The sequence below is a fragment of the Suricata suricatta genome, chromosome 12 (assembly GCF_006229205.1).
Source record: "Suricata suricatta isolate VVHF042 chromosome 12, meerkat_22Aug2017_6uvM2_HiC, whole genome shotgun sequence".
Lineage (NCBI taxonomy): Eukaryota > Metazoa > Chordata > Mammalia > Carnivora > Herpestidae > Suricata > Suricata suricatta.
Genome location: NC_043711.1, coordinates 68,987,945 through 69,015,476, shown reverse-complemented (window position 1 = coordinate 69,015,476; position 27,532 = coordinate 68,987,945). Strand labels below are relative to the sequence as shown.

Sequence of the window (27,532 nt, the reverse complement as noted above, 5' to 3'; positions counted from 1 at the left end):
ATATATATACATACAATGGAGTATTACATGGCAATGAGAAAGAATGAAATCTGGCCATTTGTAGGAAAGTGGATGGACCTCAAGGGTGTTATGCTAAGCGAAATAAGTCAGGCAGAGAAGAACAGATACTGTATGTTTGCACTCATCGGTCTAACAGGAGAAACCTAATGGAGGACCATGAGGAGGGGAAGGGGGAAAGAGAGTTGGGGATAGAGAGGGATGCAAAACTTGAGAGACTATTGAATACTGAAAATGAACGGAGGGTTGAAGGGGAAGGGGGAGGGGGGAAAGAGGTGGTGGTGATGGAGGAAGGCACTTGTGGGGAAGAGCACTGGGTGTTATATGGAAACCAATTTGACAATAATAAACTATTAAAAATGTAAAATAATAATAATATAAATAAAAAAGAAAGAAAGAATGTATGTATAGGAATTGACCTTTGATAGAAGCAGGGTTGATTGTTCCATGCACTAGCTGAGAAGAAGAAGAAGACAATGAGCTTTGCAGTTAGGAGTCTAGATATAGTGTGAGTATATGAGAATTAACCATACAACTCTCATGGATGAGGAAAGCTTCTCTTCCATTAAAGAAATATGTAGTGAGATGAATGAGTAAAAGTAGGGGATTTGGAGAGAGTAGACGTGAAATAGTCATCTTGGATACCAGAGAAGGTGAGATTGTGAGGGAAGGGCCATCAATTTTGGAACAGTGCTGAATACTCATTTGAGGTTTGAGAACATGGAAAACAGACCAGGTTTTAAAGTTTAGCTATTGTATTTTTCCTATCATCCATGTGCTTGGCTACTAATATAAGGAAGTTGGATTATTAAATTCAGCCAGAACTGAGGTTTTGCTCATGAAATAGATCAGAGGGAGAGGAGGCAAGGAGAGTTGTGGGGTGTTACAAAGAAATGGTTATTTTTTTTTAAATTAAAAATGTGCTAAATAAGAGTGAAAGTAAAATAGAAAACTGAAGGACAGTGAGAAAATGGTAGAGAACTGGAGATCTCAGTGAGTTGAAAACTAGGGAAATGAGCTAATAGGACAGGAAGTATCTTTGTGTAGAAGATTTGCTGACAGAAGGTCTAGGGCAGAGGGTAGCTGAGATACAGTGGAGGAAAGTGTTGGTGGTGGTGAGAGGTCAAGGGACTAGGAGGGCCATCTGCATGGATGTTGAAGTTACCAAATAAGATAACAGATGAGATTGGCAAAAAGACTGGGCCGGAGGTTACATTTTCAATAAATGAGGAAGAATGACCAGAAGTTGCATATAACAACTAGAACAGCCATCATCCTGAAAGGAGCAAAGTTTGTTTATGCGTTTTTGGTTTTGTTTTCCAGGAAGAAGGGGGAGGAAATTGTTAGGAAACTATGGGGACCAGGAAGTCATAGAAGGAGGTTGAAGGAATAGAGAGGAAGTTGAAAATGAGAGGAGATGGCTTATCATGGAATGAAAGTCCTAAAAGGGCTTCAGAGGGTGGAGGGTGACAGGTTGAGTTCAATTAAATGTTCAAAGCTGTGTGGGATGGAGAGCCTATGGTCATGGAAGATCTTTCAGTGGAGGCTAGAGAAACTGTAATGGGAATGGTCTTGAGCTTCTCTTGACTGGAGACCCCTTTTCTCAATGGCATGGTGGCCTCTGGGCTCTTGTGTCTGTGATTTTTTGGTTTGATGTAAAGGCATCAGATGAGGGACGGGGTTACTTAGGTCTCACAAGGTGGGTTGGCAGCCATAGCTTGAGCTCCTATAGTATTCGCATGTGGAATGGTTTAAAGTGGTGGTTATATAGACCTCACCTGATTCTATCTAGCTGGTTTTGTCAAATACTTTTATAGCACTTAGCATGGGCCAAGCACTTTTCTAAGCATATGATGAATGTTAATTTATTTAATCCTCAAAACAACACCGTGAGCAGGCACTATTATTAACTCTATTTTACACTATAAGGTTAAATAACTTGCCCAGGTCACACAATTATTAGAGGTAGAGGCAAGGTTTGAACGCTGGCTACCTGGATCTCAGAGTCCATACTTTCAGTCATTATGAATGACTATGGCCCACAGAAGGTTCAAGCAAAATTTCCTTCTTCATTGTCAGTAAGAGCTCTTGTCTTGAAGATCAGAAGACATGAGTTTGAATCCCCACTCTGCCACCAACCGATTATGGTCTTGGACACAACATTTAACTTCTATCCTCCTCAGCTTTCTTAGTGGTCAATTCCATGCCCTTCAGGAACCCAGACTGATGGAGGCACTGTTGTCTTCTTAATGGTCCCAGACTAGAAAGGACACATCACTTCTGCTCACATCAGTCATACCCTGATACATTCATTCCTGAATGCAGGAAATGCATTCCCTGGCTGCCTCCACTTTGGAGCAAGTGTACATATTTTTGGTGGACAGCTAGTCATCTCTGCCTTATAACTCATCATGCCTTATGCTTTCAGGACTCTGTGTGTGCACTTCTGTGTACACTTGTGCCTATGCTCTCAGCATTGTGCCTTCTTCCTGCCGCACCTTTAGGTATGTCTCATTGCATGACTAATAACTGACCATTAACTAACATGCAGTCCATCACTTCTCAGAATATAAGACATGTAATTAAAAAGAAACTTAGTCCTTCCCTAGCACCAAAACCAAAGGAAGAAATTAAACATGCCCCAAATTTCAAACCATAACCATCAGCTCTAAACATTTATTTGCATTGTGAATATTTATCAAGATACAATCAGCAGAACATTGTTTAGCTAGAAGTTGCTATAACCCATGTGATTGAGAATACAGTTTGATTGAGTTCACAGTATTTTTGCAGTTAGAGTAGCAGGTGCATTTTCCTCGAAATAGTTAGATGTTTGAAAGGAAGGTGGACTTATTTTCTCAATTATCCAGATTATGTGTTTGCTTTAGTGGAATGGAGATAAGCCTCAGTGCTCATAGAATTTGCAGAAGGGAATGTTCACCTATTATCACAGCTGCAATGAAGGAGGTGCTGATCCACCTGCAGGTGAGAGACAGAGCCTGTTAGCAGTTCAGAAAGGTCACACTCATGGACAAACCCAAACTATACTTTGCTGTCTTCCCCTTCACTCACAGATGGGCATGGTAAACTCAGGCTGAAGGAAAATATGCCTCAATCTTGTACTAAATGCAGAGCTCATTTTCTTAGAACGAAAAATCCACATGAGCAGGAGAGCGGATTCAGAAACAGCTCATCTCTGACTGGTTTGCAGGTGGCAGTCTCTCACTATTAGATGACTACAGGTCTCACCAAGGTGTCAAGCTCAAGGACAGAGTTTCTGTTTCCCACTACTGTGGAAGATAGAAGAGGTCATTAAGGAGCGGGGGTGGGGGGGGTGAGGGGGCAGCAGGGAGGAGCCTCAGCTAATAAAAACAGAATGTGGTTACTTCTTTGGACACTGTATGTCCTTAAGTCCTGCAAGCTATGTGGTAAGGCAGTTTTGTAATTTGTTTTTTCTCACAACAAGAAGACCAGCAAAAAGAATTTAATTACAAGTAATCACATTCCATGTAAAAACATTTAAAAGGTTTAACGTGGAAGTTTATTCCATAGTTCACAGGCATGATATAGCTTTGCTAGATACTGCTGTAATTCAAACACAAATGAAGAGAGAATATAATTTCTTAAAAATTTCTTGACCAAGTTTTTTGTTAACTATCGTTCAAGTGTTTTGATTCCACTAATACATTGGTGGGGTGAATGCATTTTATATTGAGAGAACACATTCCCCTTACCAGGCTCCTAAAAACAAACTACCAATGCAAAATCAAAAGAGGGCAAAAGGAAAGGTGTGTTTCACCTAAATGTCAGATTTAGAAGCATCTGCCTTGCCTAGTGTGTATGGCATTAATTTCCTGCTGGTTTTTCTATTGGAATGCCCCCCTGAGTTGCTTGAAATTGAAAATCAAGTCATGTTTCTTTAATCAGCTCTAGGAAACAGTGAAAGAAGGGGGTGGTGGAGAGGTTTCTTTTTATGAAAAGTTTCTAAAATCAGCAGAGCCTAGAAAAAAGACTGCACAACTTTGGGCCATGAGGCTGCAATTTTAATCTCAAAGAGCATTTGTCCCCCACCATCTCCATCCCATTTAAGTATCTTCCTCCCTGTATTAGTTATCTCTTATTACAAAATTTAGCAGCTTAAAAAAGACATTTATTATGTCAGATTTTCAGTGGGTAGGAGCTCAGGCACAGCTTAGCTAGGTACCTCTGGTGCAGAGTCACAGATCACAATCAAGTTTATCAGACAGGACAATAGTCATCTCAAGGCATGGCTGAAGGCGGACTGGCTTCCAGGTTTACTGGCTTGCTTATTGACAAGATTCAGTTATTCATGGGCTGTTAGCAGAGGGTGACCGAAGCTTCATGCCATGGGGGCCTCTCCATAGGGCAGTTCAAATATGACAGTTTGCATAATCAGAGCAAACAAATGAGTAAAGCCAGAAAGACTATGAGCAAGACAAAATCCATGATCTTTTGTAACCTAATATCAGTGATATTCCATCACTTTTGTCATATTCTATTTGTTAGAAGCAAGTTATGTGCTCCATCCCACCCTCAAAGGAATGGAAGATCGCACCAAAGTGTGAATTCCAGGAGATGGGACCACTGAGGGCCCTTCAGAAGTTGCCTTCCACACTCTGCTCACATGTATACTGCCCATTCCTATTTGTCCCAGGAGACAATTCCCCTCCACTGTCTCGTGTGGCAAACTGGATCCTTGCTTCCCACAATCTCCTCATTTTTCATTCTAATTTCTCTTGACTATTCAAAATATAATACTCACGTTAATTTTCTTAAAAATTGTGGTGCTCTGTAGCTTGAGAACCTCCAATGGCTTCTCCTATTCCTTGTCTCACACCAGGTATTGAGGAACTGCATATCTGGAATTAATCAACTTTTCTCACTCTTTGCTTTATAGGCTGTATTTGCAGCCAAATTGGACTCTTATTTGTCCTTGTGCCCTCCCCATGCTCTTTTGCCTCTCTGCTCAGACCATTCCCTCAGCTAGTATAACTTTCCTCCCTCTTACCAGCTGCAAAAATTCTGGACAAGCCACAGAAGATTTTCTATGAACTGTCAAGGTAGAAACGGGCCATTTCTGTACCCTTATAGCATTGTACGTCCATTAAGTGATGATTGCATTCTTCCTCATATATAATTATATGAGGGTGTGAAACATCCCTACTTCCTGTCTGTCTGCCAAAACAGGGTAAGGGTCTTAAGAGCAGAAATAGTAGCTTGCTTCTGTTTACCCCAGGGCACATGGGGTTTGCCCCTAGAGCTCCTGCATATAGTACATGTTAAATGAAATTTGCTCTGTCCCTTAGTATGTGCTTTCCAAAATGCCTTCACTGTATTTGAGAAGACAAAGTGAGTGTTTTTGTTTTCATTTCATAGATGAGGAAACTGAGATCCAGAAAATGGATGTACTTGCTGGCAGCTGACAATTACAGAGCCCCAATTAAATTCCCAAATTCCAACACCCTGTCCTATAAGAAGGAAATGACTAATTCAGGCTTCTCCATTCAGATTCTTTTAAATGTAAAACTGTTTATCTTGACATGATTTTTTAGTGGGATGATTCACAGTCACTCAACAACCCCTGGATGGTAATAAATGTTTTATTCTTTTGATTTTTTTAACCATCCCAGGGCAAAGGAGGAAGTAGAATAGAGGGGTTTTTTAAATAAATAGTTAAAAGACCGTCAGGAGCAGGAGGGGGCCCTGAATCTGCATTTCCTGTTCCTCTGTGAATTAACCTTTCCAACTTACCCCAAAAAGCAGCATCAGGAAACATTGTACTTTTATATATGTCACCATATGTGTGTGTGTGTGTGTGTGTGTGTGTGTGTGTGTTGTACCTGATTCACTTCTGACCATGTGATGAAGGAAGTTATCACGCAGCTTGTAATTTGCACAGGTCAAGAGGGTTTGCCAGATGCCTTGGCTGGAACCACAGGCATTTCTGTTAGGAAAGTCATGTATGCGGGGGTGTATGTGTGTGTGTAAGTGGAGGAGGAAGAGAAGGAGGAGCAACTTGAAAGAAAGACAGGCATGAAGGTAATTATTTCTCAAAACACACTGTCCAGACCTCTGTAGGCGATATTCTGAATTCAAAATGACTTTCAGCCAAGTCATGTTTGCACCTGGTAACTGTGAAAAATATTGAAAGCTTCATAGAGATGTAACTTGACCATGACAGGAAGTGACTTACAGCCCCAGAGGCTCAGATGTATTGACATAAGGTAGTGAAGTAGGAAAGAATTATGGTTTTCAAAAAGTCAGATCTTGGTTTCTCTTTTATCTCAGCATAACGTGTGTGTTCTAGAATAAAAACCTCTAACCACAGTGTAAAAATGACTTTCATGCAACAGGCATTGTCGGAGTCCTTTGCTTTGATGGGCCTGATACTGAGAAAAGTCAAAATTTTGTCTGTGACTTCATCCTACATCAGTATTGTGATTTCCAAATACTGTATAAACCTGATTTTTCAAGTTTCAGGTGGGCTATGTAGTTGATGGCAGCAGCAAAAAGTACTGAAGGAATTTGCTACATGAGACTAAGGCTATGGTTCCCCATTCATATTAGTACATTTATTTGTGCGTGAATTATCAGAAACCTTTATTCTCTAGCATTTAATTCCTTGGTTCTCCTTTAAGAACATTTTTCAATTCTCCACTTGAATTAGCAGTCTGATGTCCAACAGATTATCCAAAAAGCTGAGGGGGGATTGCCCATAGCTGGTGGGTTTACTGACTCAGGCCATGATTAGCTGGAAAATTTGATATAATCTTGTCAAATTGGTGGGCCATTCATCTTAGCAGTGAGATGTCTACACTTTGTAGAAAGCTATGTTTTTATGTAACATTTTGCCTGACATACTGCTGTGAGGTCAATCTCAGAAGTGTCCTAGGTTTAGCCAAAGCACGCTTCATCGTTTCCCAGCAGGTGACTTCATAATATGTGAGACCATTGAACTTCACCCCTTGAGCCAGGTCACATAACACTCATTTCTACCATGTTCCCTTCAGTGAAGTGCACCGGATTTTGTTTCTCCTTTCAGCCTGCTTCTTTCCCCTTCTTTCCCCTTTCTGCACCCTGACCCCAGTGTTAGAGTAACAACTTCAGATATCCTGAAGGGATGTCGCATGATGATTTTGATGCCATTCCTCTGATCCCACAAGATGTTTCCTTGTTCTGTGTTACCAGCTGTTTGGTGGGGCGGGGGGGGAGTGAAATAACTATATATTTATCTACAAAGCATCCCACTGGCTTTGAATTTACCATGAAGATACAAATGGAAGACAGGGTGAAAGTATATGATGTAAGGAAGAGAGCTGATAAACATGAAACTGGTTAAAAAGAGGGGGGACTGTTATTTCTGAAGCTGCTTATATAGGAGAGAAAGCTGTTTATACTAGGGTGAGATTGGCTACACACCATGGGCCAAATTCTGGCCCCAAGTACATGTGGTCAGCCCATGAGCCCTGGAAAGAATCTGACTTTGCTTTTATCCAAATATTAGTCATTGCTGGGCGGATTTTTTTAGGATGATTTTCGAAAAGATAAATAAAATAAGGACCTAAGACATAGAAGAAAAGCCAAGTCTTACAGTCTCCTAATGATCTTCCACTCTCCCCACCACCAAGAGGGATCATAACAGGTATGAGTGAGGGCCAGTGGTGAGCCTGCCCATTTCACAGGTGGACCAGGGCTTGGGAGCTGGTGCAGCCAGTCCCAGCCCAAGCCTCCGCCTCCCAATGTCTGGTTCTGCCCAGCAGACTGGCTGCTGCTCCAGATGGGAAGAAGAGCAGGCCAACTTGAACCCCTCCATGCCGAGTGGATGGATGCAGCAGGACCACACGGAGTCCATTCTTCTCCAGCAAAGCAGTGATGTGTTCCAGGCAAGAACCCAATGTGGGATGTTTTGGCCCAAAGGAAACATTTACAACCAAATTATACACCTCGGAAAATAAATGAGCTTTCATTTTGGAAGGAAACCCTGCCAGGCTCTTTATTATTTGCACCACAATCATAAAGTTGGTTTTAATCTCTATAGTGGAATGTCGCTGGGCTGGCCAACTGGCAGGCTCTGGCTGTTTGAGTGGGGACCACTTCAGCCTTAAGAATGCACAGTGGGAAGCAGGGGAAGTCCTGCTTCTGCAACATTTTTCTCAGGATTCATCATTTTGGTTTTGGGTTGTTTTCTTTTATTATTTTATTTTGTTTTGTTTCTTCTGGCACGTTCATTGTAACTTCAAAGCAGAACCCTTTTTTCTCTCTCTTTTCTTTTATTCTCATTTTTGAAAATTCCTGGGGCCTTCCAGAAAAAGACTTAATGTAATGTTTCCTTTCTAAATTGATGAAAATCCAGGAGTAGATCCAAGAAAATCTATAATGGATTTCCATTGATTGCTTGAAGGGGAACACGGAATATAAAAGCTCAGAGAGACTTTAGGGAAAGGGCTTATCAACCAAATTCTCTTCTTCTTTCTTAACAAAGACATTGGGGTGATTTAAACCTGCTGGGAGTCTGTTCCCAGGTTTTATACCATGAAATAACCTTGTAGCTATGGCAGCAGGGAGGCTTAGAGTTTCTGGGATGGCTTGGATCTCAAATATTTTATACCATTATCAGATTAGGTACTGGCTAATGTGTTCTTATTTAGGGTTTGGAATAAGGATGTGCTCCTACCAGCGATTAAGAATGTGGCTAGTACTTGTAGTTAGGAAACTCCTCTGGGAGCTACACAGAATTTTGCACTTGTCCTGAAGACATTAGGATGAAGTCCTTGTGGACACATGGAGCTTCAGGGTAAGTGATTGGCAAGGCTTCGGTGCTTATTGATTGGGCAAATCACTGCAACTCGGTTAAGAATCCTAAGTGAAGGAGGGGGGATGACAGGCATTATGGAGGGCACTTTTGGGGATGAGCACTGGCTATCATATGTAAGAGATAAATCACTGAGCTCTACTCCCAACGCCAAGACTACACTGTATGTTAACTAACTTGAGAAGAAGAAGAAAAAATAAGAGAATCCTAAGTGATTCCCAAACTTAGCAACACAATGGAATCCCCTAGACATCTTCGAAAACTACCTGGGTCCTATTCAGACATCCTGATTTAAATGGTTTGGGGTGTGACCTGGGCATCAGGAGGGACAACAAAATTTGAGAATCCCTGCTAGAAACTATAAACTCCATAAAGGCAAGAATGGTATCTGTCTACTCATCATCACATTCCCAGTGCTTGGAATGGAGTAACTGGCTCTTAGTATTTACATCTTGAGTGAGTAAATGAATGAAGATCTTGAAGCTCATGTGCCAACACACCATTCAAAATGAATCCCAGATAAGTTTAGCTCTTAAATATTTGAGGTGATTTAGGGTGGAGTGTGAGTTAATTTCTGGGACTACTTTGCACCCATCTATTTTATCCTCTGTCTCTCTCTTCCCGAGAATGAGAATGATTTTATAACCTCTTCCCAGGTCACTTTTAATACTCATGACACTCAGTCTCCCAACTTAGGACCACTGATTGCTTTGTATTTTCCATAAGTCAGGAATTCATACCTGGGGTATGCTGCATCTCCAGTTTCCCTGTCTCTCCCTGTGATGCCTTAATTATCCAGAGATAGATCAACCCAGTTCATTGCCAGCAAGGCCACAGGGGCATCTTTCACTACATTTAAGGCCCAGTACTTGATCTCTCGTTCTGACGCTGAAGGCTTCTACTACTCACTCCTTGCCTTCATCTCACCTCACCACCTCTCACAGACACCAAATCCTGGCAGTGGATAAGTCAGCTTCCCTTGTAAAAATGTTTATGGAGACTGTCAGTTCTTAACCTTAAAACTGAACCATGCTGTTTGTATTTTCCCAAGTGATGGCAAGTGTGAAGGACTAATGAAAATGGAGCGTGAAGAGATCAAACATGCATCGTGGAATCTTTGTTCAAGACCTGGGATGGGAGAAATTCCCTTGGGGAGGGGTGGGAATTCCAGGGAACGTGATCTTCTATTAGTTGGACTGCAGACCTCAGATCCTGGCCAGGGAGGGAAGGGAACCAACAGTGGCATGTGGGAGGGAGGGATCATAAGATGCTTTTTCTGTCTTAGGAAAAGCAAGAAACTTATTTCCTTTGGTCAGAGAAGGAGCAGATCTACTTGTAACAAACTCTATATTCGGACCTTATAGAGCCTGCTTTTGAAAGTCAGGATTTCAAAAGACATTCATAAGTTAGTGTAATGTGCCTTGTTGAAGAAGTTTCCACATACTGTGTGCATTTCTCTAAACCCCTGGGGAAAATGAGCATTTGGACCTCTCAGGGGCTGACTACCCAGCATTTGGTTAAAAATGGATTTTTCTCTTAACTCCAAACCAGTCTTTCCATCTGCAGACTTGGGGAGTGAATGAGAGAGTGAGCTGAAGCAAACAAATGGTATTTTCACAGAACCAAGTATAAATTTGCTGGAGGAGAGTGGAGCTCTGGCTGCTACATAAGCCCTATCTGGTCAGGGCCTGTGCGGGTTGTCTGAAGAGAGCATTTTCTTGGATTGGTCTCATGCATCAGGCTTCTGTTTTCCAGAAGGCCTCCCTGGAAGGATAAGGAGCAAGTGTGCAGGAGAGATGTTGAAGGAATGTTCCTCAGGGGTGTTTCCCTTTGGAATGGGGCACATTTGGTTTTGATGGTAAGGGCTGTAGATATGCTGGGAACAGATAGATTTTGCTTCTCCAACTTCAAACCTGAGTCATTTTTTCATCTGGAAAGCTGCAACTCAGATGTTGGGCACTTTGGGGTTTATCCTTGTGATGGATTTGCAGGGAACTCTCTGGCTTGAAGAGGAGCCATCTCCAAACCATGGTAATAGCACTTGGCATTTGAGACGCCTAAAGGAAACTCTTGGTCCAATTGTCTCCTCTGTGTCCTGCCTTCTTTCTTCCCTGCCTTCTCTATAGTGATGGATAATTTTTCTCTGGCCTTCATGAGGGCCCCCTTGTGGGCCGTGTTTAATCTGCCAGCCCTCTAAGCTAGAAAAGTTTATCCTGTAGCCAGTCAGAACCCAAGCCTGTCCCTCCCTATGGCCCAGAATGGCTTATTCAGAGACAAATACATTGTGAAGGGGATGTCAGTTAAAAACTCTTTGCTGTCCCCTTCAGGAGACTAGCTATCTAAATGAGCAGGGCGAGACTAGAAGATACTGATGCTGGGAATAAGTGGGAAGCAAGTCAAGTCTTATAGTACAGCCTCCATCTTTGAAGTTCTACCTTTTCACCTTGTGTATTGATTCCTAATGTCACCCGACTCAGCAGCACCTTCCTTCACCCAAGGACCTAAGGGTTGAGGAGCTCTGCCCTGGGTATCCTCATTCAGGGAGAGGAGAATCCTTGAGGAGTGGGTGACTGCTCAGAGTCTCCCCATGATGGACTGGATGCCTTGGAGCTCATTTGCTATTTACCTGGTTACATTTCCCCCAGTTCACCAACCATTTGAGTCCTTAATTTCCAGAAAATCTTTCCCTTTGCTAATGTGACCCTCAGAATAATAGCTCCTTAATGACTACCCAGCCACCCGAGATCTCCTGGGTAGAGCCCAGGATCTCAGATGTTAGCCTGCCTCTGAATTCCTGGAAGGGCAGGTTAAAACACAAGCTGCTGGGCCCCACCCCAGAGACTGATGCTGCAGGATGGGACCTGAGAGTCAGCATTTTTTCAAGTTAACAAGTGATGCTAACACTGCTGGTCTGGGGGCCACACTTTGAGAACAAGTAGGTTCAAGTGATAACTCAACTTATTACCTCTTTCCATGAGGTTGGTGAACATATGTTCACATTTGTGTATCCACACTTATAAATGTGTATATGTAAAAAAATATGTATATAGACATACATATATAATATATTTGGATTCTTATTTGACATTGAAGAGAAGCAAGTAGATTCAGAATCAGAACTGAATTTAAGAGAACAAAATACCTGGGCTCCTACACCTCATCTCCTTCAGAGTCTCCCTTTGTCCCTGCTTCCCAAGTCGCTGCTGCCCCATGTTGCTCCACCAGGGCTTCTGCTTGATGCACTCACTGGGCGTTGAATGGTGAATCAGTCATCCACAGGTGGTCGTCTGCATTGGACCTTCCAATGCTGTCTCTACATTCTCTCTCTGGTTGGGGTAAAGCCGGGCACTGCTCATGACATCACTGGGAGGCATATGCCTATGTCATGTCATGTTGAGCAGAACTTGGGGTCACCTCACCCATGGAGACCAGGCCAGAAACTGAGGCAGGGAGAACTTTCCCAACCTCTGCCAGAACCTCTGTTCATCCCCCCACATCCCAGGATCCTAACATCAGAGAGGTAGGGTGATTCAGCTATGCCTACACCAATGGGGCTTTGAAATCCTGTTCTGTCCTTCCATCTATTTATTTAGAAGCTATTTAGCACCCCATTGTGAGGCTCACAATTTGATAGGAAGAACGGGAACCCTGCATCCTGGGCCCAACTCAGAAACTCTCTCCATATGCCGCCTCTTCCCACTGATCTCCAGGATCATGTTCTGTCAACATGAGGAGCTACATCCCCACCTTGCTCTTGCCAGGTGGGTCTGTTGTGACTATTCTCAGGACTAGCTATGTCTTAATAGGGAATTGTGGAAATGAAAATGGCTTTAGAATTCAAAAGACTAAAGCACTGACCACTCCCTCCTTCCTGAAGGGTAGGCATGTTTGGAAAGGCTGCCAGTTGGTCATCTAGCTTGGTTCTCTCTCTCTGTCCTGATCCTTCCCTTTAGGCTGGGGTGGTTAACATTCTTCCCTGTAGCTTCTGCCAACACAGGTTGCCATCTCTTGTCTCCACCGTCCAGCATTACCATCTACAGCCCCTGCCAGTCAACTGTATTCACAGTCACGGTCAGCCCCATCTGGGCCTTTTATTAGTTGAATGACTTTGGTAACATTCTCAATTCACCTTTGTTGTCTGTACAGTGGAGGTGATGTAATTTTACCCACCTGCTGGGGAACTTTGGAAGGCACTCAGCTGATGCATGATGACTGTTGGGACAAGGCGAGCACAGAGAAGACATTTCTGAAAAGGTGATGGAGATGGAGGTGTGGTTACAAATAGGGAAGATAGGAGCTCAGCCTGAGCGGGGGCAGGAAACATTCAAGAGCAAAGGTTAACAATATACCCATGAACACTAGAAAGGCCAATGAGAAAAGGGAATAATAAAATGGAGAAAAGACATGTGTTTACCGCAGGGATGCTTGCTATTCTACAGGTGGAGCCCATCTTTTTTCAAAAGCTGTGTTTCCCTGTGCCATTTACTGTTCAAAAAATAGCAGTAACAGGGGTGCCTGAGTAGCTCAGTCGGCTAAGCATCCAACTTCGGCTCAGGTCATGATCTCACGGTTGGTGGGTTTGAACCCCCCCGCCAGGCTCTGTGCTGACAGCTTGCTCAGAGCCTGGACCCTACTTCATATTCTGTGTCTCCTTCTCTCTCTGACCCTCCCCGCTCATTCTCTGTCTCACACTGTCTCTCAAAGAATAAATAAATGTAAAAAAAAAAAAAAAAGAAGAAGAAGAAGAAAGAAAGAAAAAGAAAATAGCAGTAATAGAGAAGCTTGGCATCTTTAAGAAATATCTCTGATCTTGCCAATTGCCATTTCTCTAGGATTACTTTTTTGTTTTCTTTTGTGTTTTAGTAGTTGGGTAAGTTCTGCATCTAAGTAACATGCATACCAAAGGGAGCACAGATCATAAGCACACAGCTCAATCAATTTTCACAAAGTGAAGGTACTGCATGACCCACTTCCAGACTAGGAAACAGAGCATAGTCAGTGCCCCATAAGTTCAAGGGCTCCCTGCAGGTCATTAGCATCCTCAGGGCCACCACTGTCCTAACTTCTAACAGCACTGTTAGTTTCACCTGCTTTTAAACTTTGTATAAATAGAATCATGTTTTATGTTCTTTGGTATCTGACTTGCTTTGTTCACTATCATGTTTGTGAGATTCTTCGATGTTCTTGGGTGTGGTTGTAGTTTGCTCATTGCTCTGTAGGGTTTCATTCTGTATTCTCTGCATGCATTTTACTTAAACCTTTTACTGTGGTTGGCCAGCCATTTGGACCCTTGCCACTTTCAAAGTTCACCCCAAGTTTAGCAAGCATGAGGATAAATGTGATGGCACCAAATACTAATATCCAAAGCAACACATGTTTGAGGACTGGCCCTTTGTGACTTATTTTGTCTGTTCTTTGCCTCATCTGGCCCCCTGAATAGCAGTCACAATGCTTGCATGATGTACTATGTGCGATTCATTCTTATTTCATCTCCTCTTGATAGATAGATAGAATTTACATTTATAAATATATATATTTAAATATGTACTTTGTTTAGTAGAGGGGGGATCCTAGATTCATTTTCCTAGGAAAACTCATACTAGCTCAATATTTCTGAACTTGTATAGTGTGACTATATTCATATATATATACATGTAATATATAAGTAATGTGTAATATATGTTTATAAATACAAATTATATATAAAACATAAGTAAATATCAATATATGTTATATATAAATATATGTGGTATAAGATATATTTAAATTATATATTATATATTTATTAATGTATACAGTCAGACTGCGTAAGTTAAGAAGCATTGGGCCAGTATGAGTCTTCCTAAGAAAATGGGTCCAGGAGTTCCCCACAAAACAAAGTAGGGGAGAAGAGTTGGGGAATGAATCAACAGTGTGCTTGAAGGCAGTGCTCGTAAGCCAGTCCCCTTGGAACAACTACCCCTCATTACTCCTGTCCAGGGGTAGGCTGGGGGCTTCAAGGGGCTGCAGACCCTCTTACCCTAAACAGTACCTCCAGGGGAGAAATTAGGACCTCAGAGCACAATGGGAGGAACAGGGATGTGGAGCCTACTTACTAGCTAGGGGCCTCTCTGACTCCACTTCCCCAGCCCTGGATGAGGGGTCCTCATGGCTACTTCAAATGGAAGTTGTGAGGATTAGATTTAACATCCAGTGCCTGGCATGAGTGATCATGTGGTTTTCCCAGACATGAGCTGTGTGTCCTATATCTTTTGTTTCTCTGTCTAGAACCAACCTTTGCCCTTCTCCCTCCTAACTTATCTCTTGGGTGCTTGATCTGTGTGTATTACATCAACAGGCTCCCTTGCTCTCAGGCAGCAGATGAGAGGAAGAGGAGAGGGAAGTTGCAGTATTGAATAAGCCCCCTATGTCTCCCCACACACAACTCACTCTCTCGCTTTTGGTAATGAGAACCTTTCTCCTTCCTTGCCTCTTCAGGCCTGGGGGAATAAGATCTCCCTGGCTTTTGTGGCCCTGGGTACTGCAGGATCTTCAGTGGTTTCCAGCCTCCTTGCTCAGACATCTGTAAATTGTTCCTTTATTCAGCTCTCCTTGGTCACCCAGGACTTCAGTGTCATCCATTTCCTGCCCAGAATCAGACGAATACATCTTAATACCATGGTGTTTATACTGGCGAGACCACTAAACCTATACACATGTTGTCTGTTGCAAACCCTCATACTGCCCTCCCCCCAGGTCCCTTCATTAGAGGAGAAATCCCAAGAGGAGCCCTGGGAACAAATAATGCTTCTCCATATTTGTTTCTGCTTGCTACTGCATGGGACCTGTATCCAGACAGGGGTCTTTTAGGGAAAATGAAACAACGTGATACGGTGATGTTAAAGATTCAATACATGGTGAGTTATAAAGTCATTATTAAGAGTTTGGGCAATTTTACTTCCTTACAGTGAAAACTTCCACTCTTAAAGAATTTCCCACTTTCTACCTTGCATTTTATATGTGTGTAAGTATTTCTTAACTTCCCCAGTGGAGTCTGAAGTCCTTGAAGAAAAAAGGCACTCCAAATATGATTTTCATAATGTTAAAAACTTGAGTCTGATAAATATATAAAATGAATACACATCATAGATTCATTTAACTAAATTAATGAGAGAACTAAGATGCTAATGTCAGACCAGAGGACTTGAGGAACACATATTTAAAACATTACTTAAGAGGCGCCTGGGTAGCTCTGTTGGTTAAGCATAGGACTTCAGCTCAGGTTATAACTCATGGTTTGTATGTTCAAGCCCCACATCCAGTTCTGTGCTAACAGCTCAGAGCCTGGAGCCTGCTTCATATTCTGTGTCTCCCTCTTTCTTTGCCCCTCTCCCACTTATACTCACTCTCTCACTCTCTCTCTGTCTATCAAAAATAAATAAACATTAAAAAAATTAAAACATTACTTAAGAAAATCATGAGGATGTAAATTTGTAAGTTAGAAATAAAAGTAGTTAATGTCCTACAGGGTGATAAAACAGTAAGCTTTCAGTTATTATCTCTCCCTTTTTTTTTTGCTAGTTTTATCGATATACAATTGACATATAACATTGTAGAAATTAAAGTATACAACATAATTATTTGATGGAAGTACATATTGTGAAATGCTCACCACAATAAGTTTGGTTAATAGACATCACCTCGCAGAGTTGCATTTTTTTCTTATGATGAGAAATTTTAATGTTAATATTCTACCAGGCAAAAACATTTTTTGTATTTCTACAGGATCAAAATGTGTAAGTTAGCATGGAACTTTTAGGTTGGGCCCTCATCAATAGTCAATAATAGATGGAACAAAGTTACCTTCTAGAGAATTAAATAATCTTGAACCAGCCTGTCATACTGTGCCCTGGAATGAACTGATAGACTCACTGACATCCTCTTGCTTCATTTCCAAGTTTTGGATCATTTGTCTTTAACAAGGGATGTGCTATTGAATTGTCTCACCCACAGCAGAGCACCTGGCACAAAGTGCATGCCCAGGAGAGTGCCTGTTGTTGAGTGAATCCATGAAAAGAACAAGCACCCCAACCCTTTATAGAGAGGGGTTAGCCAGGCTAAGCCAGGGGACCGCAATTGCATGGTCTGCCAGCTTTCCAAATAGGGATCAAACAGTTTCCCTAGAGAACAGACCAGCAGTCCAAATAAGAACAATCTGTATGGGCAGGTGGGCAAGGGAGCCAGTCTTGGTGGCGCACAGCTTTCTCTTCACCTCAGGTTACAGTTGGTCTATGATAGCTCTATAATTGTTTTATAGTGTCAGTAGGGGTTCCCTAATAAATGGGCATTGCTAGTTTCTGGCAGCCCACGGAGCTTACAGGTGCATCATGAAAGTGCAAGGGGAGAATTGTTAAATCTCAAGTTCAATCTTTGAAAAACTGGCAATAGAGCTGTTAACAAAGCAGCACATGTAATTGACGGAAGTAGTAGGCAGGGGGTGGTTTTCCAACAGATTTTACCCAGCTTGGAGTTAGCAGGTGGAGAGGTGAAGGTGTTCCAATAATTGAAATCATAGTTACTTTTTTATATATTTGGAATATTCAGATTTTCTGTTTAATTTTCCTACCTTCAATTTGAAGCATTTGGTATATTTTTTTGCACTATTGGAAAATATTTTCTCCAGAACAAGTGTCTCTCAAGGACTCCTTTGCTAGGATGTCAGAATTGGATAGATGGAGAAGTTCTTTGCAGTTCCCATCCCACTTCACCATGCCATGTTACAGAAGAAATAACCGAGACTCTGAAGCGGTTAGCTTTTGCTGCATTAGCTTAAAATGACAAACACTGATTATTTTTCACAATTCTATGGGTTAGCTTAGTGGCTTTTCAACTCTGGGTTGACTCAGCCAGGGCTGGATGGTTTAGGATGGTCTCCATTCGAATGGCTGCTCATTGGCTGGCTGGTTGTCTGGGGTGGATTATCTGTAGTCCAAATGTCTCTCATTATCCAACAGATTGGCACAGGTCTCCACACAGTGGTCTTGAGATTACAGAGCACAACAAAAATAGACAAGCCTCAAGACACAAGCACTTCCCTCTGCTTTGGGGCCATTCATTGGCCAAAGTAAATCACATGGCCAAATAGACTGACAGTATGGGAAGGAGCTACCCAACGCATGGAAGTTTAGACTCTTGGTAGACATGTTTTGCAAACCACAGGCAAAAAGGTACAGAAACCTGCCTAACTTTACAAAACTAGGTAGGGGCAGTGGTAGGACATAGAATCAGGCCTCATACCTTCTGGCCCAGGCACCGTCCACAATACCATGAACCCTTTTCCAGGATTTCAAGGTTTAGATCCAATTTCCTTTAAAATCTAATTTAAAGGTACTTGGAGCAGAGATTTGTGGTAGGTTTCAGTGAAGGGTCTTGATTGTGAGTGTTGAGAGATGTCCATCTTCTTAATTAAAATAACAAACTGGGCAAGGGTCCCCAAGATCGCCCCCACCCCAGGTCAGCTGCTGAACTCTGCCTCCAATGCTCGTTAGTTCTGTCTCTCAACAGCAGAACACCACCCTTGACCTGAGCTTTGGCAGCCCCCCAATCGATGTTGGGAGACACTGAATCCCTGCAGGGAAGTTAGCCTCCTGGGTCTCCTTGTCCTATTTGACACACACCCGCTCTGGGCAAGGGCCAGCTTAGATAGTTGGGCCATTTAGGAACATTAACATTTTGGTACCTCTTCAAATTGGATCCTGGAAGATGGGTCTTGGATGGTTGCCACTCTGTTTTCTTTGCTACAAATGGAGAAAGCACAACTTGAAAAACCCTCAGTAATCCAGACTCATCAAATATTTTGCTCAAAATTTGACAGGGAGGGGAGGCTAAACTCCAAGTGGCCCAAGGGCCCCCTGGTGGCCACTGGTGACCTGTTCTTTACAGCCCTGAGAAGGTGAGCTCTGCCCTCAAATTCAGACAGCCTTCTCAGCAGACAAAAACCTCCCCTAAGCTTGCACTTGAGAAGGGTTTGTCTCACACCAAAAGGGACTTACCAAAGTGTGCCTTCTAGGCAGGTCCACCATTCCCCCTGAGAAGGATTCTGGAAAATGTAATTTCTCCATCCTCATACATTTGCAGAGATGTTTCAGATGGTGGGTGAAGGGTTTTTTTGTTTGTTTGTTTTTTGTTTTGGGTTTGGTTTTTTTTAGCCAAATTGACTTCCTTCCCTTGTGCTCTATTTCTTACATGTTTTCTTAAACTTGAAAGAACAATTTGTGTTTTGTTTCTGTTCATTCTTTAGCCTAACAGGACATAAAGGAAATGGGCCCTGAATAGTTCCCATTCTGTTTTCTTTGCCAGCAGTGGAGAAAGCGCAACTTGAAAAATCATCAATAACATGCACATTTTCAAGATCAAAGCTGTTTACAGAAGTATCTGAGACAAGCCAGTGGGGTGTTGACTTCCATTTTGTCAGCCAGCCCCAAGAGCCTTCGATTAAGAAAGAAACACAGGGGTGGCACCTGGGTGGCTCAGAGGCTGAGCGTCAGACTTTGGCTCAGGTCATGATCTCTCAGTTTGTGGGTTTGAGCCCCACGTCAGGCTCTGTGCTGACAGCTAGCTCAGAGCCTGGAACCTGTCTCCAGATTCTGTGTCTCCCTCTCTCTGACCCTCCCCTGCTCATGCTTGCTCTCTCTCTCTCTCAAAAATAAATAAGATATTTTTAAAAAAGAAAAAAAAAGCACAGGGGAGGAGTGGGTGGCCCACAGTAGTGGCCCCTTCCGACTGGAGCCAGTGCAATTGGTTGACCGTTCTTTATGTCTTCTAACGTCTTGCCTGGGATCATAAACAGGGTCATTCCCAAGCCCTAAAATAAACATTCTTGTGATACATTCTGCCACTGTAACGAAAGATTCCTCAGCTATTAGGCTTTTGACAGAAGGCTCCGTTCCCAACACAGATGCAACACTCCTGCATTCTTGAAACATGATGTGTCCATGTCACTAGCTCCCAGGGTTGTCTTCAGGCTTCCACAGCAAAGATCGAAGCATATCTCTAGCCATTTTCCCTCTGCCAGGAATTTGCATTTTCCTGCTTGCTGTAAAATAAAGTCATTGATATTCTCTCTGTTCTGGCTGCCTGAAGGTGCATGATTACCATCGCATACTCTGAACAGAGAGAGCAGAGGGTGGCCAGCCTTATCCTCCGTATATTCACCAGGGCAGGGTTCTCACCATGGACCCTGTTTACTTCTTTCCAATCCGTCACTGGACAAGCCGCCATCACCCCCTGCTGCCACAGCTGTAACAGTCTCTAGGCCATCTTCCTGAGCCCTAAGAGCAAGTGCACCCCCATGAGAAAGCAAATTTTACCGCCTGAAACTCATTTTGTTTATTCTGGTTTTCTCTTCCTAGAAGCGCCTGCTCCCCAATCATGTGTAAAGATTATCGGGGTGCCCTTTATTCTTTCATCTCCCTAAACAGGGAAATTTTCTTCTTCCTTTTGAAATACCACCAATGGCATTCTTGAACTTATTTTTAGATGCATGGAAGTGTTCCAGACAAAAATCGATGCCTAGCAGAGATAAAGCTCCGAGTGTGTTTATCGTGGGTAGAAGAAAAACGGAGTGTTTTAATGTGAAAGGAGAATGGCCATATGCCTGGGTGCAGTATGGCTTCCTTTAATCTGGAAAAAGGAAACAAGCATTGTCGATAATAATATGCAGATGTCCAGCCCCAAATGAGGACATATTGCTAATTAGCTATATTGTTAGTATGTTTTAAGGAGAGAGGCTGCAGTGACATTAATTATAATCTCTGTTGTTTGTTGTTCAAAGTCTATGAGACCAAAAGCATTGCTAATAATATCTTCTTTAATATCTTCAATAGAAGATTCCTAGATTGTTTTTTTCTTTAGAATCCCACATAAAAGCCCCATTAGGGGTAATGAGGCCTGTAGCCTGAGCCTAATTAAAATGAAATCTAACTAGGCCCGTAGCCATCATTATCATCAACTACTACTTATTGGGTGCCCCCTGAGCTCGTGGAATTGGAGGGTGTGGGCTTTGCGATTGTAGATATGCTTGTTCATTGCCCTCCAGAAATTTGCCATCCCGTCTGCCTCCAAGAAGTCTGCCTGGTTGTGTTAATCTGGGAATAGTTACCACAGCCTTTTAAAAAATAAATAAATAAGGCACTAAAACTCCCGGAGCCGGTCACCAGTTTGTGCCTCTTCTGGAGTTCTGGAAATGGTCACTTAAGCCCTTTTATTCACATACCAGCCTTTGGTAGATGTTTGCAGAATAGGGCAGGTGGCTATTGGCAGACCGGGACAATGATACTTAGTATGCTTTCTCCAAAGGTGGACCCACCACTCATTTATACACCTTGATTGCCTCCCCTCAAGCTGATCACCCTTGTTTGCCCTATGCCCTTCCAAAGAACCTCTACCTCTCTTTCTACCTGTGCCAAATGGCCAACTGGAAACTCTAAACATTGTGACCACTTTGACCTTGATGTGGCTGTGGTGACCCACCTTGGTCACGAGAATGGCCACAATGGCCATGTAGTAGCTGGAGACAGTGGTTGGGCCAGTGATGTCCTGGGAAGAAAGGACACAAATGAGAAAGCATCTGGGCTTCATATCTTAGAGACTGTCCCCAATCTACCGATGAGAGACTTTTTTCTTCTCCATTCATCTTTCCCCGGGACACTGAGGACCAGCTGCTGAGAGCAGGGAGGAGGGAGTAGATCCCAGCACCACATAGCTTTAGAAGCCTCCAAATGACCCAGAAAATGCCACCAGGGATGCGGTGGCCTGGTGGAAAAGTCACAACATGACCTGTGTCGAAGTCAGACGTTCAACCGACTGAGCTGCCAGGCACCCCAGAGAGGACACTATTAACCACTGAAAGCTTCCTTTTAGTTTTCTGGCACATCAAAGTATCCCAAACTCATCTATACTTCCTGGACCAAACTCTGGAATCAGCCATTTGTCCATGGAGCTCTGGTTTCTTTTATTGAGGGCAAACTTCTTGAAGTTTAATGATAGTATTTCAGGACAAATTAAAGGAAATTTTACATTACACAGTGAGTAATGCATTTGAGAAATGTAATATATAGATGCTGAAACAATGAGCAGATTCTGTAAATCTGTGGAGAAGACTATGGATGGCAGTTGGAATAAGCTATTAGGCAAGCTCACTGGCATCTGTAGCCTGCCACCGTGAAGTTCACCACAATGACTCACTAAATGCCCTGTTGGTACCTCTGTCAGCCTGGGATGATGTTCAGTTACCCAACTTCAAGTCACTTAACTGAACAGGGCCCATTCCCTTTCCATTGGTAGTCACAGCTCTAAAGTAAGAGTCACCAGAAGGAACGTTGCTACTGGTGAAGCATTGTCAATGTCAATGTTAATCCTTGTGGTAGTGGTAAAAGAAGTTCAGAGGTCACCAATACAGGACTGATATGATGGCTCTACCATGCCCTCAAGGAACCAGGCACCCCTATCTTTCCATTCAGCTACTTTAATTTTTTTTAACATAATTTATTGTCAAGTTGGCTAACATACAGTGTGTACAGTGTGCTCTTGGCTTTGGGGGTAGATTCCCATGGTTCATCACTTACATACAATACTCAGTGCTCATCCCAACAAGTGCCCTCCTCCATGCCCACTGCCCATTTCCCCCTCTCCCCCACCCCCCCCATCAACCCTCAGTTTGTTCTCTGTATTTAAGAGTCTCTTATTGGTTTGCCTCCCTCCCTCTCTGTTTGTAACTATTTTTTTTCCCCTTTCCCTTCCCCCATGGTCTTCTGTTAAGTTTCTCAAGTTCCACATATGAGTGAAAACATATGATATATTTCTCTGACTTATTTCACTTAATATAATACCTTCCAGTTCTATCCATGTTGCTGCAAATGTCATGATTTCATTCTTTCTCATTGCCATGTAATACTCCACTGTCTATATAAACCACATTTTCTTTATCCATTCATCAGTTGATGGACATTTAGGCTCTTTCCATAATTTGGCTGTTGTTGAAAGCCCATTCAGCCACCCTTAGAGACTATCCTTCGACCTCATGCCTTCCAGCAGCCTCATTTTACTCGAAGCACTTGTGTCCACATTCCAGGCAGGAGAAAGGAGAAGAGAGAAAAAGCAAAATGTAAACTGACTGCCTCCTACTCAGCAGTCTCATCTAGCACCTTCCACTTACATCTCATTGGGTAGACCTATATAACATGGCTACTTCTAGCTGCTGTGGATTCTAGGAAATGTAGTTTTAGCCAGGAACATTGCCACCTGAAACAAATACTGAAAAAAAACCAACATATATTGAGAGAGAGAGAGAGAGAGAGAGAGAGAGAGAGAGAGAGAATTGGATAGGCAAATTGCAGTATTTGCCACAATACTGCTCTCTGAGGAAAAATACATGGCTCCCATTTTATTATATTATCACTGTTAACATTTTATGATTACTTTGTTTTCTATTTTAGATAAGAATAGTTGTAAAATAACAGGGGGGCAGAAGCTATGCACAAAGATGGGGAATGTCAAGCAGACCTGGCCACTATAGATCACCTGCGTCAGCCATTGAACAGTGCATGTGTATGAACCATATAGTGGCATTAGTTCTTCTATTTCTCTTTTTATTGATAATCCCAACTCTTAAATTAGAGTTGCAGAGAGAAAAATGCTATTGGAGTTGCAGCACTGATTGAAGATCAGCTCAAAGACACATTGTGGGTAAAGAAACATTTTCTCAGTCTAAGCAGACCTCTTTATGTTATGTGAGATTAGGCAAAATGAATCCTGCAGCACCTTGGAAAGCATGGTGACATTTTCCTTTCTTCAGTTCCTGGATTTTCCCAAGCTAATACCTTCACAAAAAGGTGTTTGCTTTTCTGAGTAAGACAGAAACTATTTAACATCTTTATTTTGAGATCCACCCTTCCTGAGAATCATCACTCTGCTAGAATAACTTAACAGGGACACTCAGTGGGTGAGCTCCTTGTTATGGATGGAGTGATGGCCATCAGCAAAGACCACCAATGGGGCCTCTGCAAGGAAGATGTGCAGCACACTCCTAAGACAAGAGGAAGTAAAGGCTTTCTCCTACACTGCTGGCAGATCCTGTGTCCTGCCTCCCACCCCAGATGTAAATTATCAATTTCCAAAATAATGGCTACTCCCAAATCTTGTTATCGATTGAATAGAGTGGAGTTTCATTTTATATGAGACATTGTAAGACATCCTTCCCCAGGACTTCCAGTTTCTGGAAGTTTGGGAGCTTGCCCATTGCAGGGAGTCAAGGTTTCCAGTTAAATATGTTTTGATAAAGACTCAAGGATAATTCAGATATTCAGAAATTGTGATTGGTGTTTCTTTATTACTTACCATCTTCCAAATGCTATACAAACACTGAACTTGTTTGGGGGATGAATAGGGAGATTGGGAAAAAATGGAGTAATGCCACAATTGTGTGCAGAACTCAAGTCAAAACATACTCTAGCCCCAGCCTATTCCCAGCAAAGGAGCTTGTGGCCTGAGCTAGCCGGCCAATTGCCCTAACTCTACACTTCTCTTTTTTTCTCATGTGTAGACCCAACCTAACTGAGTTGTCTTGACCATCCTGCTGGGACAGCATGGGACTTTTTACATGGGGGAATCATTGGGCCACAGAATGTTTAATGGGTTTTTGTGGTCCATGGCTAAGCCAGGATCACTCTGTGGTAGTGTATCTCCTACCAAGAAAATTCCAGACTCAAACCAAGAAACCAATCATATTTAGTCCTGGTTTTTCAGCCGTCTAAGCAAAATGCCAAATAGCGTTTCCTATCCGTTCTTCTAAAATGTGAGTTTTAGGAGTCGAAAGCATACTTCATTATAGGGTAAAGGAAAGAGAGCTCTGTTTTTAACCCAGTTAAGCAGTATGTACCAGTTACTACAACAACGTTAGGGCTGGATTCACAGGCAACCCCTGAAGCAATTGGCAAGCAAATCTTGGTCCCCTTCTGAAACTTATACTCACAAATCCTCTGCAAGAAATTCTCTATGAGAATCCATCTGTGTTCTCTAACACTGTTGCGGAAGTTTTAGGGTTGGGGAAGAGCAAGGGAACAATGATAGAGAACTCATGTTGAGGGAAGACTTAGCATGCTTCTCCCTCTCCCTCTCCCTCTCTTCCTCTCTTTCTCTCTCCATTTCCTCCCCTACCCTACCCTCTCCCACCCCCTCTCTCCATGCACTGGGCTCAGTCTCAGCTAATACATTTGGCCTTCATTGCATTGAGCAATGCTTGGGAATGCCAGGGCAACTCCCTTTACAAGGATGTGCCAAGAGACAAAAACCATGGCAGAGAGGTGGCTGGAAAGGTGAACAAAGACACAGCCCTTGGCCACATTTCTTGAGCAAAAGGGAGGGCAAGCAAAAACATGCTTCCCCCACTCTGTAACTCTATAACTGCATGTTTTACGGAGGAGACAGCAGACTGGCTATCTCAGAATTGCACTTGGCCTCTTGGAACATTACAAAGGTGGCCCTTGCACCAGCAACTTTATTCCTCAGCCCCACTTCTGTTTAAACAAATAGAGGAAAAATCCATTCCTGAGGCACCTAGGGACTCAGTTGGTTACGCATCTGACTTCATCTCAGGTCATGATCTCACAGTTCATGGGTTCAAGCCCAATGTCGGGCTCTGTGCTTACAGCTCAGAGCTCAGCATCCTGGAGCCTGCTTCAGATTCTGTTTCTCCCTCTCTCTCTCTCTCTCTCTGCCCCTCCCCCACTCACACTTTGTTTCTGTCTCTCAAAATAAATAAATGTTAAAAAAAAAAAAGTCCATTCCCTCAGGTTAGCTCTCCAAGAAGATATTTATCTGCTGCATGTGTTTCATCCTCTGGCCATACTTGACCTTTGGTACTCAGAGTCAGGAGTGTTTTGATACCAGATGTAACCCTTTGGCTGGGTCAAAGGCACTGCGGTGGGGGCAGGGAGTGCTTGTGGAGACAGTGTGCTGGAATATACACTCCAAAACCCCAGAACATGCCCAAGAATAACAAAAGCATTAACCACTGACCCAAACGCTGGTGAAATTCTATCTCTACATTTCCCTTCACCAGTAAACATGAAAATGCCATCCCTGAAGGGATGGAGGAAACCTCCAATGAGAGGTCCAGGGAGAACAAGAGGAGAAGAAAGTTTGGTTTGGGAAAGAAGTCCAATAACTTCTACACCCTTAAGCACTAGAAAAAGTTTCCCCAAATGACAACTAAATAGAGACATTTTTTACTAGCTGGGAAAAACAACATACTTGCACTTTTCTTTGCAGAATAAAGACATTAAATTTCAAAATGACTTCTTGTTGTCACTTACTTTTTAATTGTCTATCCCTGTCTCTTCCTCTGCATTGCATGCTGTCTTCCCTCCTTCACTCCGTACCAGCCTCATTGGCCTTCTTTCTGTCCCTCACATGGGCTGAGTTCATCCCCTGCTCAGGACCATCTTACTTGCTGTTTCCTCTGCAAGAACATTCCTCCCCCAAATTGTTGCATGTTTTCAGGTCTCACCTTCCCAAGGAGGTTTTCTCCAGAAACCCATTGAATGTTGTCCCTGGCCACGCTGTATCATGTTCTTCTTCCTTTTTACTGGTCACCACCCTCTGATATGATTTTATCTGCCATAGTAGTTGTATGCATTAAGAGAATAGGGCCTCTGTCTTGTTTATGGCTCGACCTCCAGTGCCTAGCACTGGTTGACACTTGTGCCAAGCATGTGGTTGACACTTGTTGATTGGATGAATGGATACATGGACACGTGGATGGATGGGATGGGGAAATGCATAGGTGGATGAATGGAGAGATGGATGGATTGATGGATGGATATAACAAATGATTTGACTCAATTATTTTATCCAGTTTGGTCAAATCTTTTATTCCATGGCCTGCACCAAAGAAACAAGCTCTGGACATGGGGGCTATTACTAATGCCAGAGTGGTTAATAAATCGAAGCTGTGAGAAAGAAACCGTAATTTGATTGCAGCTCTGAATATACACTTCTTCTCCTTCAAAATAACACTTTTGTGTTGATGTGCTTCAATGTGTAATAAATATCCTATAACTTATTAGCCCTCAGAAAATTCCCAAGTAGCAGGCTGGGAAAAGTTTCCTGATGATTTGGCTTTTTGAAGTTGGAGTAAATAAGCCAAGGGGAATGAAAATGAATAGGGAATGCCATCCTGGTTTAATTCCAACCACTGGAATTGTCTTTGCTCCTGAACTTAATGGACTGTTAAGGCTGGTGTTTTAAAATCATGTGCCTCATATTTATTTGTTCACTTTCTTGTTTGTTTGTTTGTTTTAGAGTAATCTCCATGTGGAAACTGACTCTACATCAGAAACCAGCTTTCCTCTCTCCAAAGAAGCACCAGGGGAGCATCTGGACCACCAACCCTTCCCCAGACAGCGATTCCGGCAAGACTCTGGGCACCCTTCCCTGCAAAGGGATGGCCCCAGATCCTTTCTCCTTGATCTACCAAACTTTCCAGATCTCTCCAAAGCTGACATCAATGGGCAGAATCCAAATATCCAGGTAATACTGGAGAGTTGAAAGGTGGAAGAAGATGAAATAATCTATCTCTTTGTGTCATGATCTGATTCCAAAGCAACCACCATCTTACCTCATTTTCCTTCTTAACCCCTAATG

At 42.7% G+C, this 27,532-nt stretch overlaps 1 protein-coding gene across 1 annotated transcript in view; it reads left to right on the top strand.

The window, feature by feature from the left end:
* Positions 1 to 27,532, top strand: part of ISM1 (isthmin 1) — a 70,277-nt gene that overhangs the window by 16,849 nt on the left and 25,896 nt on the right. Inside the window, exon 2 of the mRNA XM_029917238.1 lies at positions 27,191 to 27,418. Within this exon, the coding sequence (XP_029773098.1) occupies positions 27,191 to 27,418 (228 nt within the window). The remainder of the gene's footprint in view (positions 1 to 27,190; positions 27,419 to 27,532) is intronic.